Source organism: Prinia subflava, chromosome 2 (genome assembly GCF_021018805.1).
Source record: "Prinia subflava isolate CZ2003 ecotype Zambia chromosome 2, Cam_Psub_1.2, whole genome shotgun sequence".
NCBI classification, from domain to species: domain Eukaryota; kingdom Metazoa; phylum Chordata; class Aves; order Passeriformes; family Cisticolidae; genus Prinia; species Prinia subflava.
In genome coordinates this window covers 108,218,035-108,231,957 of record NC_086248.1, presented here as the reverse complement: position 1 = coordinate 108,231,957, position 13,923 = coordinate 108,218,035, and the positions used below count along the sequence as shown (strand labels likewise).

General features: G+C 57.6%; 1 protein-coding gene across 12 annotated transcripts; it reads right to left on the bottom strand.

The window, feature by feature from the left end:
* Nucleotides 1–4,682: 4,682 nt before the first annotated feature.
* Nucleotides 4,683–10,253, bottom strand: LOC134547494 (uncharacterized). 12 transcript variants are annotated; one of them, XM_063391529.1, is made up of 6 exons: nucleotides 9,647–10,253; nucleotides 9,238–9,525; nucleotides 9,028–9,132; nucleotides 8,544–8,895; nucleotides 6,231–6,479; nucleotides 4,683–4,762 (listed from the first exon to the last, which is right to left on the bottom strand). In XM_063391529.1, exons 2-5 carry the CDS (start codon nucleotides 9,373–9,375, stop codon nucleotides 6,250–6,252), a joined length of 825 nt encoding a protein of 274 aa, XP_063247599.1. In that variant the 5' UTR covers nucleotides 9,376–9,525; nucleotides 9,647–10,253; the 3' UTR covers nucleotides 4,683–4,762; nucleotides 6,231–6,249. The 12 variants fall into 12 exon arrangements, 9 of the variants coding, with proteins under 9 accessions (XP_063247599.1, XP_063247602.1, XP_063247596.1 ...); XR_010079481.1 differs by lacking the exon at nucleotides 4,683–4,762 and having other exon boundaries at nucleotides 4,805–6,498; nucleotides 8,544–8,803; nucleotides 9,238–9,298; nucleotides 9,399–9,525; XR_010079483.1 differs by lacking the exon at nucleotides 4,683–4,762 and having other exon boundaries at nucleotides 4,805–6,498; nucleotides 8,544–8,730; nucleotides 9,238–9,298; nucleotides 9,399–9,525.
* Between the last annotated feature and the right edge of the window lie 3,670 nt (nucleotides 10,254–13,923).

Sequence of the window (13,923 nt, the reverse complement as noted above, 5' to 3'; positions counted from 1 at the left end):
TTTTCAGTGGATGATGGACTTCTGGGGCACTGCACTCAAAGGCAAGCAAATACTCTCTAGTCCATGGGATCATGTCTTCTGATTTTTCTGTTTCATTTTGTGTGTTAGACTGGTTGTTGTTTTCCTGCTTTGTGCTTAAGGATGCACAGGAACTGCCTTGACCCTTCCACACTAAGCAGTCCAAGTGCACAATAGTTAATTGGGTCAGTTGTTGATGGAAGAATAAAATTAAATTAAATCTGTTGATGTTGCTGGGTAAATTGGATGTTCTTGTGTGTGGGGCTTGGGCCACACTCCTGGAGATGCAAAGAAGCCCATGGATTGCTCTGGGTATGTCATGGTCACGTACAAAGGGCTGAACAACAGGCTCCGAGCCAAAGCTGAGCTCTTGATGAACCTTTCAACAAAATGTTCTATTTATCTCTGATTCTCAATGAAAACCACAGGATCATTAGAGTTAGGATCTAGGTATCTGCTCATCAACAAAACATGGATTGACCTTTCTCTATTGAGAAGCTGGAGAAGGCCTTGCTGGCAGCTCCATGGGCAAAGGTGACTCCCTGGGTTGCTCCCTGAGCCCTGGCCAGGCTCTGGGAGGAAGGCAGGAGGGGCTGAGCCCAGCTGTTCCTGCTCTGGCAGTGCTGGGAGCCTGTGGATGGCACCCAGGGGTGCCAGCTGGGCCCTGTGCCAGCCCAGGGGGAGCTTCTTTGCCTGCGGGTGGACGCACCCGTGGGAATTCCCAGTTCTGGGAGGGGCTCTCAGGGCTGGGCTGGCACAGGGGCTCCCCAGCGGGGGCTCTGCAGGGTGGGGCAGCCTTAGGGGGTCCCTGGTGCTGGATCTCAGTCCCTGTAGGGCTGCAGTCTTTGTTAGCAATGATGAGGGGCATTGCTGAGCTTGTCTTTTTGGAATTCTTTACTGCATTGAGCTCTGGTAAATGACACTGAATTCCTGAAGCTGCTGTCTGTGTCTTTGCTGCTGCCCCTGCCCCCTGGCCAAACACTTCTACTGTCCAGCAAACATCCTGGAAACTGCTGCTTGGAATATTTACAGAAAGTTGATCCTGTAAGTTTTCGATTGAAATTCTGCTTCTTTTTTATCTTATAGGAAAGCAGGACTGGAATGTGGCAACTCAAGGGAGATGTTCCCACAGCTGTTTGCATCCCTGCTGTCCTGTCTGTCCTTGTTCTTCCTGCACTGTTGGAAGAGGCACTCATTTATTTGGGTTTTTCTTTTCAACCACTGGGGTCACAGGTGTATTAAGCTCAGCCTAAAGGAGATTCCCAGTGGAGTTCGTGATAGCTGCTGCTGGGTTTCTCAGAGCTGGTTTATTTAACTTTGCTTTCGTGCAATAAACAGTTGAAAATCAGCTTCTTCCAGAAATTGGCAAGGAAATGCTTAAGCAGAGTTCCCCCTCATATATTGCTGCGATTGTTTCTGCTCCAAGTCCCTCAGTACCTGAGGACTCCAAGGTGTTCAAAGGTGACAGCAGTTGGAAAATCCTGTTGTGTGTGAGGCAGCCAGTTGGGAATGGTGCTGGGCTCTGGATTTGGAAGGGCTGGGTGGGTGTGGATCAGGGGGATGTGCAGTGAGAGCAGGGTGCTGTGGGGTGGGCAGGGCCTGTCTCTTCTGTCTGCCAGGGGCATTGGGAGAAAACCTCCTTTGTAGACTGAGCTGATTTAGTGTGTTGGATCTCCTGTTTCCAAAAGCTATTCCTCTGCTTTAGCTAAACGTACACCTGGAATTTTGCCCTCCTACAGAACTGTGGAGTTCTGTTGATTTTCCTGGTTTGGGAATACAGAGCATGGGGGCAGAGGATTTTGTCCCATTTTGTGCCTCTCTGTTGTTTCAGCTCCTGCTCAGAATATGAACAGAACCTTGTCTGCTCAAGGCCCCTGGGAAGCAGGGGACAAAGAAGGGACCCAGAACCTCTTGGCCCCCTGGCAGAGAGAGAAGCAGCCGATGGTGCTGGCAGAGCTGCTGCGAGTCCCTGCTGGAGTCTGGTTTGGTGCTGTCCCTTTGTCCCCCCTGCAGGCCCCACTGGAGCGTGTCCAGGCTGTGCCACGTCTGTCCCCAGCTGGGTGCAGGCGTTTGCCCTTGGCAGGGTGCCCTGGGGGCTGAGGGCTGCCCCTGCCCTGCTGCTGGCAGGGGAGGCAGGGCTGGCACGGGGCAGCTCCTGCACTCCTGGCTTCCACAGGCTCCCGTGGTTCTCTCCAGGCTGTCCCAGGCTGCTGCAACGCTCGGCCAAAGCCCTGGAGCCCCTGGGCTGTGGATGGGCACTGGCTCCAGGCAAAGGCCACTTGTGGAGGGCCTGGCCCCGGGGGCATTCCTGGAAGGAGGAGGTTTGTGTGGGAATGGCCGCTCTGCTGAGACAGGGGGAGCTCTCACTGCCTGGGGGCTGCAGGTGGGGCTGGAAGGGTTGGGAGGCAAATCCTGCCAGGAGCTGGAGCCTCTTCTCCTGCCCGTGGCCCTGCCTGATACAGCCTGCCCAGCTGGAGAACTTTCTTTTCCCTTCTGTTTCCTTAAGTCATAATTTCATGCTTTCATAGTGCTGTATTCCAAGGGACAGTGAGAACCCAGTGGCTGCATGGCTGCTTTCCATTGCAACCAAATGATTTGAAATTAACCCTATGGATATATCCATGGATGGATTTGCAAACAGGGTTCATCCAGTCTTGCACTCTAAGCCACCCTAAAGAGATTTATTATCAAGAACCTCAGTATCTCTGACCTTCCTGAGGGTGTAACAACCACCTGTAAAATAACAAGCCTGTGTTTATTTTCTCTCTTTACTCCAAGGGCCCTGGGGTGAGTGCTGTGACCCCTGAGGTTGGAGAGGAGGTTGGGATGACACAGAGACTTGGAGAAACTGTTTTCCAGACTCACAATGGTGTTGAAAGGTTTGTCTAATATTTGGTACTTTAGCCCATCTTGAGTGTGTTTTCTGTTTTTAATGGATGTTTGAGTTCTCAGGCACCATGTTCAGAGCAAATAAGTGTTTTCTATGACATGATGTAACTTCTTGTGACTTATATTCATGTTTTATTTCATTTTGTGGAGACAAGTTGGTTTCTGTTTTCATGCTCTGTATTTGAAGAACCTCTGCTGACCCTCCCACAAGAAGCAGTGGGAGTGCACAGTGGTTAATTGGATTAGTTGTTGTGTGAAGAACAATGTATTAAATCTGTTTGTGTTTCTGTGGGTGCACTGAGAATCTGCTGTTGTTGTGTACATGGGCACACACTTGTGGAGATGTGAAATGAGCACTGGGATTGCTTTGGAAACACCCCAGGAAATGTGTGCTGGTAGGAATCACCTGTGGATGAACTGCTGCTCTCTTGTAGGTCTGCAGCAGGGCTGAGTTGTGCAGAGTGGTGTGAAGGGTTTGTGAGAGCAGAGCAGGAATGGAGAAATCAGCTCCAGCAGGGTGAGCAGTGTCTGCTTCTGTTCCCAGAAGGCTGAACCCAACATTGAGCCCAAAGCCTGTGGTCATAATTAACAGTAATAATTGTGCCTTTGTCTCTCCAGGCCCCTGGCACGTGTGGGACAAGAACTGACACAGAATTTCCTGGGACCCTGGCAGAGAGAGAAGCAGCAAATGGTGTTGGCAGAGTTTCTGTGAGTACCTGTAAGACCATGGTCTTCTTACAGCTTAGGAAAGGATCTGAATAGGAAAACAGCTTGTTTTACCTGAAACCCTCACATGGAACATAACAAGATGATGGGATAAGACTTCTTGGAACCTAGAAATAAGGTGATATGAATATTTTGGATAGAGGCAAAGCATCTGCAAACACATGGCAGAAGACTCTGAAAGGTGAGTGCAGAGCTGAATGACACAAGCAGGAAAACATCTGAGGAGGTGTTTGGATTTCTCAAGGCCTTGTAGATTCCTATCTCCAGTTGCCCCTTGGCAGTAGAGCTGGATCAATATCCTTCAGTGGGAAGTCAGGATTGTCTTGTGTTCCTGGCTTTTTAGCAGGTTTTTGCCCAAGGAAGGGCATCCTGCTCTTGCTGTTGTGTTGGGACAGATGAGTGCCCTTTTGGCCCTCAACCAAGGAGCAGGAGCAGCCTGGATTTGTGTCTCTGGGATTGTCTTGACCCTCAAGACAAGGACCAAAGGTGAGTGCCAAGGAGCAGGGAGTGCTCTGGAAGTCTAGAGGGGTTGGGCTCTTCTGTCCTGGTTCTGCTGAGGGGATTGCTCAGGGCTGAACAAGAGGCCCTGAGCCAAACCTTCCAACCACTGCTGGGTTTGTATGCACTCATTAACAAAAGACACAGGATCATTAGTGTGGGCTCTGGGTGTCACAGACTGACCTTACTGTGTTGAGAAGCTGCACAAAGCCATGAGATGAGAGCCCTACTCTTGCTGGCAGCTCCATGGTCCAAGGCAGCTCCTGGGTTGCTCCCTGAGCCCTGGCCAGGCTCTGGGAGGAAGCCAGGAGGGGCTGAGCCCAGCTGTTCCCACCCTGGCAGTGCTGGGAGCCTGTGGATGGCACCCAGGGGTGCCAGCTGGGCCCTGTGCCAGCCCAGGGGGAGCTTCTTTGCCTGCGGGTGGATGCACCCGTGGGAATTCCCAGTTCTGGGAGGGGCTCTCAGGGCTGGGCTGGCACAGGGGCTCCCCAGCTGGGGCTCTGCAGGGTGGGGCAGCCTTAGGGGGTCCCTGGGGCTGGGTCTCAGTCAGGGGGTGGCAGTGATGAGGGGCAGTGCTGAGCTTCTCCTTATGCTCTCCAGAGAGGCAAATCAGAGGCTTCGTTCCAAAGCTCTGCAAAGGAAAATGTCAACTGAAATATTTGGGAGCCTCAAAAATAGTTCAACTTCTTCCTGTAATTAATGACATGATGCAAGTAAGTAGAGAAATTGAGTAGATTTTTGTATAGCTTTCAGAAGTATCCCAGGGAGTACAAAGTGCCCAATGGTGTTGGTGAGATGGAAGAAATGCATTTGTTGCCTTCGGATCACGTCTTTTGATCAGGTGGTTTTTGCAGACAGTTGTTTAACTGGGAAGGGAATGAGAGTTTTTGAGATGAAGCTGAGATCTGCTGTGACCCTTTGTTGCTCACACCACTGTGGGATATTGGGCTGTTAATGATGAATGACTGATCAATGCCCAGACAATCTGTGGCCTTTCCTCATATAGGTAAATGCATTTATGGGTATTGCCCTGCAACATCAACTGTGCTATTGCTGATCTGCAGAAGTCCAGCATTTCCCCATCAAACACAGCCTTTCTCACTTTTGTCTCTGTTTCTCAGAGTTTTCAGTAAATTTTCATATTTGATTCTTGAAATTCCAAGTTCTTCCGAAATACACAGGGAAGAAAGTGAAATCGTGGTCACAACGCTAAAGCACCTGTGAGAGGCAAAGCAGAGGCTTATTTCAAAAGCTCTGCAAAGGAAAATGTCACCTGAATGAGGTACAAGCCTCCAAAATAGTTAAAATTTTTCTTCTAATAATGGCATAATGTAAATAAAGGATTGGAATAAATTTGGTAGAATTTTAGAAGTCATTTGGGAAGTACAAACTGCACAAAATTGTATCAGCAAGATGGAAGAAAATAAGTTCATTTCCCCCAAATTACAGCTTTGGTTGAGGTGATTTTTTCTGGGCAGTTTTTCAACTTGAGTGGGAATGAAAGTTTCCAAGGTATGCTGAGATCTGGTGTGACCCTTGGTAGCTCAAGCCTCCTCCACAATAGCAAGCTGATGTTGGTATTTTCACTTTGTTCTCAGGAAAAAAATGACCTGAAGCTGTTCTTGTCTCTGGCAGCTGCAGGGCAGGCTTGGATCTGTGCTCCAGCTGTTCTGGTGTGTGTGCTGGGTGGTTTTTAGGGATGTGGTGGGCCATGGGCAGCAGTCCAGCCTGGAGAGCTGCTCTGGCTGTGCTGCAGGGCTGTAACAAACTCTTGGGTTCCTCCTGTGCTTCTGTCCCAGTGCAGAGCTGTGCTGCCCTTCCAAGCAGCCCTTCCTTTCTTGGGAAGTTGCTCCATCCTGTGCTCGAGGGAGAGATTTTGGTCAGTGCTGTGTTCTGCATGTCTGGACTGGCCAATGCTGCGGCTGTGGTTGGAATATTGCCCTGGAGATCCTGGACAGGTGACCATCCTTCCCCTGGCAGGTGGATCTCAGAGGCTGTGGGTTGTGTGCCCCGCACAGGCTGTGGTTTGCCCTGGGTTCCTTTTTTGGTGCATCAATGGGCTGGAGAACTTGGAATAACTTTGAAACAGAAGAAGTCACCTTTTTCTTCTTCTTTCTTTCAGATGCTGGCCTTGCCTCTGCAGGTGTCTGCTGAGCTCTCACTGCAGGGGACTGCCAGGCCTGAGTGGCTGTGAGTTTGTGTTCTTCTCACCGGGGAACTGGAAATGATTATTAATTGCAGAGATGTTTTCTGAAGCCTTTCTCCTTTGCTGGTAGGTCTTCTCTTTCTGCCTTTGAATTTACAGCTGTCCCCTGTGGTCATTTGCCTGAATTCCTTGAAGCTCCTTACTGGAAAAACCTGGAATAACTTAGAAGGCACAGAGGTGAGATTTTTAGCTGAAAACCCTGAGGTAATTGAGAGGGGACACAAGAATTGTTTGTGTAGGAAAATGTGAGGGGATGTTGAGGGGAGCGAGGGGGCATTTTTGAGGGAAAGGATGAGGTGATGTTTAGGGGAAAGAGTGAAAATTTTTGGAGTAGAAAAGAGTTAATCAGTATTGTAGCGGAAGGAAAATTTTGGGGGTAAAACTCGATGTCATCTGTAGGGGACAGAAGGAATATTCTGGAATAAAAATGAGCTACTCAGTAGTAGACAAGTAAGGAAATTTTTTGAGGCAAAACTTGACAAAGTGTCAAGAGTAGAGAATGAACACTTTGAGGAAAAAACAGGGGGATGAGTAGTGGGCAGGTAGAGAAAATTTGGGGGCTGAATCTGAGCTCATCTCTAGAGGAGAGCATGAACATCCTGAGGTGACATGAGGGAATCAGTTGTGGGCAGATGGGGAAATTTTGGGGTAAAAATTATCTGAAATAATCTGTAGAGTGATCATTTTGAAGTAAAAATTAGGTACAGATGGACAATTTTGGGGGTAAATCTTGACAGAAGCTACATGGTAGAAAGTCAATAATAGTGGAGGAAAAATGAGGGAATTAATAGTGGATATATAGGGGAATTTGGGGGGCAAAACTTGAAATAATCTAAAGGTTGAGCATGAATATTTCAGGTAAAAATGTGGTGATAAGTTGTGGACAGTTAAGGAAAATTTTGGGGGTTAAACTTGAGGTAATCTCTAGAGAGAGACTGAACACTGACATCAACTGAGGCAGTCACTGGGCAGGTCACTGGCAAGGAAATTTCACTCCAGGGTAAAGAGTGAAAATATTGAGGTGGAAATGAGGAAATAGGTAGTGAACAGGTAGGCAAAATTTGGGGAGTAAAGCTTGTGGTAATCTCCAGAGTGGAGAAAGAAAGCTTTCTTGTAAAAAATGAGGAAATCAGAAGGGGACAGACAGGGAGACTTTGGGGAGAAGGTCTCAGGTGATCTCAAGGTGAGGCAGCGACTGTTCTGAGGTAAACTCAGGACTCCCTGTGTCCTCCTTCCTTGGCAGCAGCTGGCAGGGAAGGGAGGAGAGGCCTCGGGCTAGAGAGGGGCAGGAGAAACTCACCTGGCATCACCAGGGCCCCTGTGGGGAACAGAATGGGCACTCTGGGAGCACATGGAGCTGCCTGGATTGTCCCTTTGGGGCTGCTGGGACCAAGGGAATTCCATCCCTGTGGCTGCTGACATTTCCAGCCCAGGGGCTTTGGCTGGCAGGGCAGCACAGAGATTGTTCCCAGGGTGGGGCCCAGATTTGAGGTTCAGCTTTGCTGCTTCAGATGAATCAGAGCTCTGGCCCTGAACTGCCTGCTGGATTGGGAGGGTGCAATGACCTCCCAGTGCCTCCTGGAGTGTGGATATTCCTGTGCAGAGCTGCCACTGAACACCAGCTGTGCCAGGAACCAGCAGAGCTTCCAAGGGAGCTCAGCAGGATGGGGTAAGGACAGGTTGATATTGCACAGAATTTGCTCTTTAAACCCCTCATTCCCCTGCTCCACTGCTGTCCCTGGGGTCCCTTGGCAGAGCTCCCTGGAATTCAGCTGATCCCACCCCCTGAGTTCAGGCTCCTGTGGATATTTTCCAGCAGGAGGAGGTAGTGGCCAGACGTGCTCCCTGTGCTGGGGCATCCCCTGTGCCACGGGAGGACATCTCTGCCTGCAGGAGCTGAGCTCATTCCAGTGCCTCTGGGAGTTCTTTTCCTCAGGAAAGGGCTGCACATCCCTGCCTTCAGCACACCTCCCGTGGGACCCACCTGCAACAGCTTCCCATCCCTTCTGCCCTTCCAGCTGGCTCCATAAAAAACTCCAAACCTCATCCAAACAAATGTGTCTGACTCCAACCTTTTATTTTAAGGCGTCTCTGAGGGCATTGCTTGGGATTCAATTTGTGTGAGGGGAATGGCCTTGGCTTTAGCACTGCTGACAGAGAATATCCCCAGGCTGGAAGGGAAGGGATGGGGCTGGCTGGGACATACCTGGGGGGTGTGTGGGAGCTCCAGGAGGTGGCACCAGGAATTGCTGTCTGAGCTCCTCTGCAGACCAAACGTGCTGACATTCCCAGGCATTCCAGCTGTTCCTGGGGGTGTTTTTGGGATGTCCGTGGGCTCTGTCCAGGCTGCAGCATCTCCAGGTGCTTGTGGAGAGCAGCCCCTGGCCCAGGAGCTGCGGGCAGCCCCTCAGCCGTGCCCGTGCCCATCCCCGGGCTGTGTTTGGACGCTGCTGCCCCGGGGGAACACTGGGACACAGCTCCTCCCTGCAGATCCAAGGACAGCAGGGGCTGCTTCCCTTCCTGGGTCTCCTGGGCCCTCCTGCCCACACTGCCAGGAGCTGGGACACACAGAGGGAGCACCAAGGAACGTTCCTGGCAGGAGCAGGAGTCCCCCAGGGCCCCCTGCAGCTCTGGGCAGAGCAGCAGCCCCGGCCTCAGCCCCACCCTGATTTTGGGCTGGGAACACTCACCTGCAGCAAAGGCCCCTCTGCAGGCAGGAGCAGCCCTGGCACTCTCCAGAAGAACTCTGGCCATGGACCACAGGAACTCTCAGGGCTTGTCCTGCTCATTTCTCCCTGGAAAGGAACATGGCCTGAGCACCTTTACAGGCATCAGGGAAATGCTGGAAAGGGCAGAAATCGGGGTTATGGAAGAGCTTTGTGCTGTACACAGCTGCTCACCTGTGTTATTCCATGGGCAGATGTGGCCATGGAGCTCTGCTCTTGGGCACTCCAGGGGCTGCTGTGGGAAGCAGTATTGGCATAAAAGAAGGAGTTGCATTGGCAGAGGAATCCCTTGCTGGCACTTGGCATTCTCATCTCAGGCAGGGCATTGCCATCACCTGAGACTGCCTTGGTTGGAGCAGGGTGCTGAAAATGCCCGGGCTGTGGGTGCAGTCCCCCAGATGAGCTATTCACATAAGGATCGAATTTGGTGCTCTTTTTGTGTCCCTTCCCCCTCAGGCTATCCTACGACTCAGAAATGAAGAGTAAACAGTCTTCACTGGCCTTTTAAACCCAGAGGGTTTTGCATTAGAGGATGCGAGCTGCAGAGAAAACAGGGGAAAAGAGGAAGAGCATCAGGTCTCACCTGTCAGGTGTGTCAGCGGCACGGCCCGAGCCTCGGCAGGGCCCTCGGCAGCGCCGGGCTCGGCCCCAGCGCCCGGCCCGGAACGGCTCCTCCGGCCCGCGGCGCTGCAGCCGCGCTCGTTCCGGGGGCGGCGGGCGGGAGCCCCCGGGGGTGCGGGCGCTGCCGTGCGCGGGGAGTGCGGCGGGCTCGGGGCTCGGCATCCCCGAAGGGGCCGCGGGCGGGAGGAGCCGCTGCGGGCGGGGCCGGGAGCGCCCCCCGGGGGCTGCGGGCCGGAGCCGGGCCGGGAGCGCCCCCGGGTGCACCCCGCGGGCCCGGCGGCGCTGAGGGAGAGGCGGCGGCCGGGGTGTCCCGGGGCTGGGAGCGGCGGTCCACGTACCCCGCCATTTCGAACCGCGATCCAGCGTCTACTCCGGGGAAGCGCCGCTCTCCTGGCAGGACTGGCACCGGCACAGCCCCGGTTCTCCGCGGCCGCAGCAGATCTGCCCTGAGCCCCAGTGGGACTCCAGCCCCGCACCGGCCGCAGGCGGAGCAGGAGCGGCAGTGCCGAGCTCGGTCCCAGGGCCGCTCTTCCCGACCGCGGTAATCCCGGTTTCTATCCCTACCCCTATCCCCCACCCCAGTCCTGCAGCCCCAGACCCGCAGCCCGCCCGCCGAGGGAGAAGCGGCTTCGCCCAAGGCCCCCGCAGACACCAGCAGGACCCGGACCCGAATTCTCGGTCCCGGGTCCCGTGCCCGGCCCCACCTCAGCGCCTCAAGCTCCGCGCGGCGCCGGAAGCAGCCTCCGGTCCGGGGCTCCGCACAGCGCTCCGAGCACCGGTCCCGCCGCCTCCCGGGATGAGCAACCACCGTAGAAAGCGGAGCGGGCGCGGATCCGCCGGGATTTACGGGCGCGGGCGGGGCGGGGCGGGCCCGGCTCAGGTGTGAGGGGCGGGGCCTGCACAGGTGCGCGGGGCCCCAGCGCGGCTGCGCGGGGCGGGGCCTGGGGGTATTTAAACCGCGGCGAGGGCCCTGCGGAGCCATTTGTCTCTCGGCGCTCGGTGGGGGAGCATGCTGCCGGGCCGGGCTCTCTATTTCTCTACCTCTATATTTCTTTTCTTTACCTCTGTATTTCTTTTCTTTGTACTTCTCTTTATCTCTTTTTCTCTATACTTCTCCTTTCTCCCCTCCCTTCCTCCCCTCCCCCACCCCCTACTCCCTCCCCCCCCCAAACCCCCCCCCTCCCTCTCCCCCCTAGCCCTCCCCTCCCTCCCTCCCCCCGGGCCGGTCCCCCACTACCCCCCTCCCTATCCCCCTACACACCCAGCCCTACCCTGCTCCTCCACCTTCACCCTCCTTCCTCCACCCTTCCTTTCCCCCGGCTCCCACCTGTCCCCTCACCCCGCTCCCCTTCCCCCCAATTCCTTCCCACCTGCCCTCAATTCTCCCGTTCCTTCCTTCACCCTTCCTTCCACTCCACCTCCCCCTATTCCCCTTCGCTCTTTTTTTCTCTGCTCCCGACCTGTGCTCCATCCTCACCCTCCACCCGTGCCGCCCCCCTCCCCACCCTCCCCCTGCCCCCCTCCTTCCTGTCCTGCACACCCCGACCCCCTCACTTGCTCCCCTTCCTTGACCCCGACCACCCGCTTTGCCCCCCTATCCCCGTCCTCTGTCCTCCCCTCTCTCTTTCCCCCGCAGCCGCGGGGCTCGGGGTGCCGGTGAATAAAGCCCACAGGGCCGGAGCCCGGCACCCCCCTCCCTCCCTGGAAGCCCCACACGGGGACAGCCCCGCCCGGCGGGTGTCCCCATTCCGGTCAAACACACGGCCCGACACCGCCGGGGCTCCGGCTCTCCCTACATCACACTGGGGTGTCCCGGGGGGCGGGATGGGGTTAGGAGGGGCCCCCTCGTTAGGAGGGGGTCCCGGGGTGGGGGGTGGGGGGTGGAGGGAGGAAGGGCCCCCTCTTTAGGAGGGGGTCCCGGGGTGGGGGTAGGTTAGGGAGGGAGGGCCCCCTCCAGAGGAGGGGGTCCCTGGGGGGGGGTCGGGGCGGGCCCCCTCCGGAGGGGGGGGGTCCGGGGAGGGGGCGGGGCGGAGGGGGACTTCCCCCCTCCAGTCCCCGCCCCCTTCCCCGGACCCTCTCCTCCGGACGGGGCCCGGCCCGGCCCCCTCCCCGGGACCCCCTCCTCCGGACCGGGGCCCGGGGGGGAGGGAGGGGGGCGGGTGGGGTGGGGGGGCCGGACGGGAGGGGCCGTTCGTTTGTGCGGTGATTTCTGTGTGTGTTCACGGTTCAGAGTGACGTGACCCCCCCCTGCTACCCCCCCCCCCCACCCCACCCGCCCCCCCTCCCTCCCCCCGGGCCCCGGTCCGGAGGAGGGGGTCCCGGGGAGGGGGCCGGGCCGGGCCCCGTCCGGAGGAGAGGGTCCGGGGAAGGGGGCGGGGACTGGAGGGGAGAAGTCCCCCTCCGCCCCGCCCCCTCCCCGGACCCCCCCCTCCGGAGGGGGCCCGCCCCGACCCCCCCCCCAGGGACCCCCTCCTCCGGAGGGGGCCCTCCCTCCCTAACCTACCCCCACCCCGGGACCCCCTCCTAACGAGGGGGCCCTCCCTAAACCCCCCACCCCCAGGACCCCCTCCTCACGAGGGGGCCCACCCCAGCCCACCCCAGGACCCCTCCCCCAGGACCCCCCTGAGGAGGGGCCCCCCCTGACCCCCGGCACTGCCGGGGAGCCCCCACTGTGATGTGGGGGGAGCCGGAGCCCCGGCGGTGTCGGGCGGTCCTTGAGACCCGCACAGCGGGACCCGCCGAGCGGGCCCGGCCCCGTGTGGGGCTCCAGCGGGGGCAGGGGGCGCCGGAACCGGCCCTGTGGGCTTTATTCACCGGCACTCCGAGCCCCGCGGCTGCGGGGGAAAGAGAGAGGGAAGGACAGAGGACGGGGATAGGGGGGCAAAGCGGGTGGTCGGGGTCAAGGAAGGGGGGCAAGTGAGGGGGTCGGGGTGTGCAGGACAGGAAGGAGGGGGGCAGGGGGAGGTGGGGACGGGGGCGGCACGGGTGGAGGGTGAGGATGGAGCACAGGTCGGGAGCAGAGAAAAAAAGAGCGAAGGGGACTAGGGGGAGGTGGAGTGGAAGGAAGGGTGAAGGAAGGAACGGGAGAATTGAGGGCAGGTGGGAAGGAATTGGGGGGAAGGGGAGCGGGGTGAGGGGACAGGTGGGAGCCGGGGGAAGGGAAGGGTGGTGAAGGAGGAGGGTGAAGGTGGAGGAGCAGGGTAGGGCTGGGTGTGTAGGGGGATAGGGAGGGGGGTAGGGGGGGACCGGCCCGGGGGGAGGAGGGAGGGGAGGGCTAGGGGGGAGAGTGAGGGGGGGGGGGAGGGAGTAGGGGGTGGGGGAGGGGAGGAAGGGAGGGGAGAAAGGAGAAGTATAGAGAAAAAGAGATAAAGAGAAGTACAAAGAAAAGAAATATAGAGGTAAAGAAAAGAAATATAGAAGTAGAGAAATAAAGAGCCCGGCCCGGCAGCATCCTGCCCCACCGCGCGCCGAGAGACAAATGGCTCCGCAGTGCCCTCGCCGCGGTTTAAATACCCCCAGGCCCCGCCCCGCGCAGCCGCGCTGGGGCCCCGCGCACCTGTGCAGGCCCCGCCCCTCACACCTGAGCCTCGCCCGGCCCCCCGAGCCTCGGCCCCGCCCGTGAAACCGGCCCCGCCCAGCCCCGCCCCAGAGCCGCGGGCTCCGCCCCTGAAACCGGTTCCGCCCAGGCCGCGCCCCAGAGCCCGGCCCCGCCCCGCCCGGGATGGCGGCGGGACCATCGCTCCCGGCCCCGCCCCTCTCACCGGGGCCGGACCGCGGCTGCCACCGACACCGGCACGTGGGCCTCGGCTCCGGCTCCTGCCTATGTATCTGGGGGTCCCGGGCGGTGCCGCCTCTCCCCCGCCGGGCAGAGTGCGGGTGTCGGGCCCGCAGGACCGAGGCGGGGTTTGGGCTGGCACCGGGACCGCTCCGGGGCGGGCGCTGGGGCCGGGACCCGCCGGGGCTCCGGGCAGCCCCCGGGATGCCGTGCTCGGCCCGACGCGCCGGGCTCCGCTCCGAGCCCTGAACCCCTCCCGGAGCCCGCGCTGAGCCCCAAACGCGGCCCCGGGGCTCCGTCCAGGCTTTGGGCTGTGCCTGAGGCACCGCTTGGAGCTCAGAGATACAGACTGGCCCTGGTCAAGAGAGCCCGCTCGGAGCACCAAAACACGGCATTCGGTCGTTCATTCATGCCCCCTCAAAATGCAGCGCTTAAATCTCTTTTGGTGACGCCCAAACACGGCT

Excerpts from the sequence above, each read along its gene's own strand:
- LOC134547494 (XM_063391529.1), bottom strand. The coding sequence starts at position 9,375 with ATGAGAATGCCAAGTGCCAGCAAGGGATTCCTCTGCCAATGCAACTCC. Across the intron at positions 9,133-9,237 it reads CTGCCCATGGAATAACACAG|GGAGAAATGAGCAGGACAAG; the intron begins GTGAGCAGCTGT and ends GTTCCTTTCCAG. Across the intron at positions 6,480-8,543 it reads AGCTCCCACACACCCCCCAG|TAAGGAGCTTCAAGGAATTC; the intron begins GTATGTCCCAGC and ends AGGTTTTTCCAG.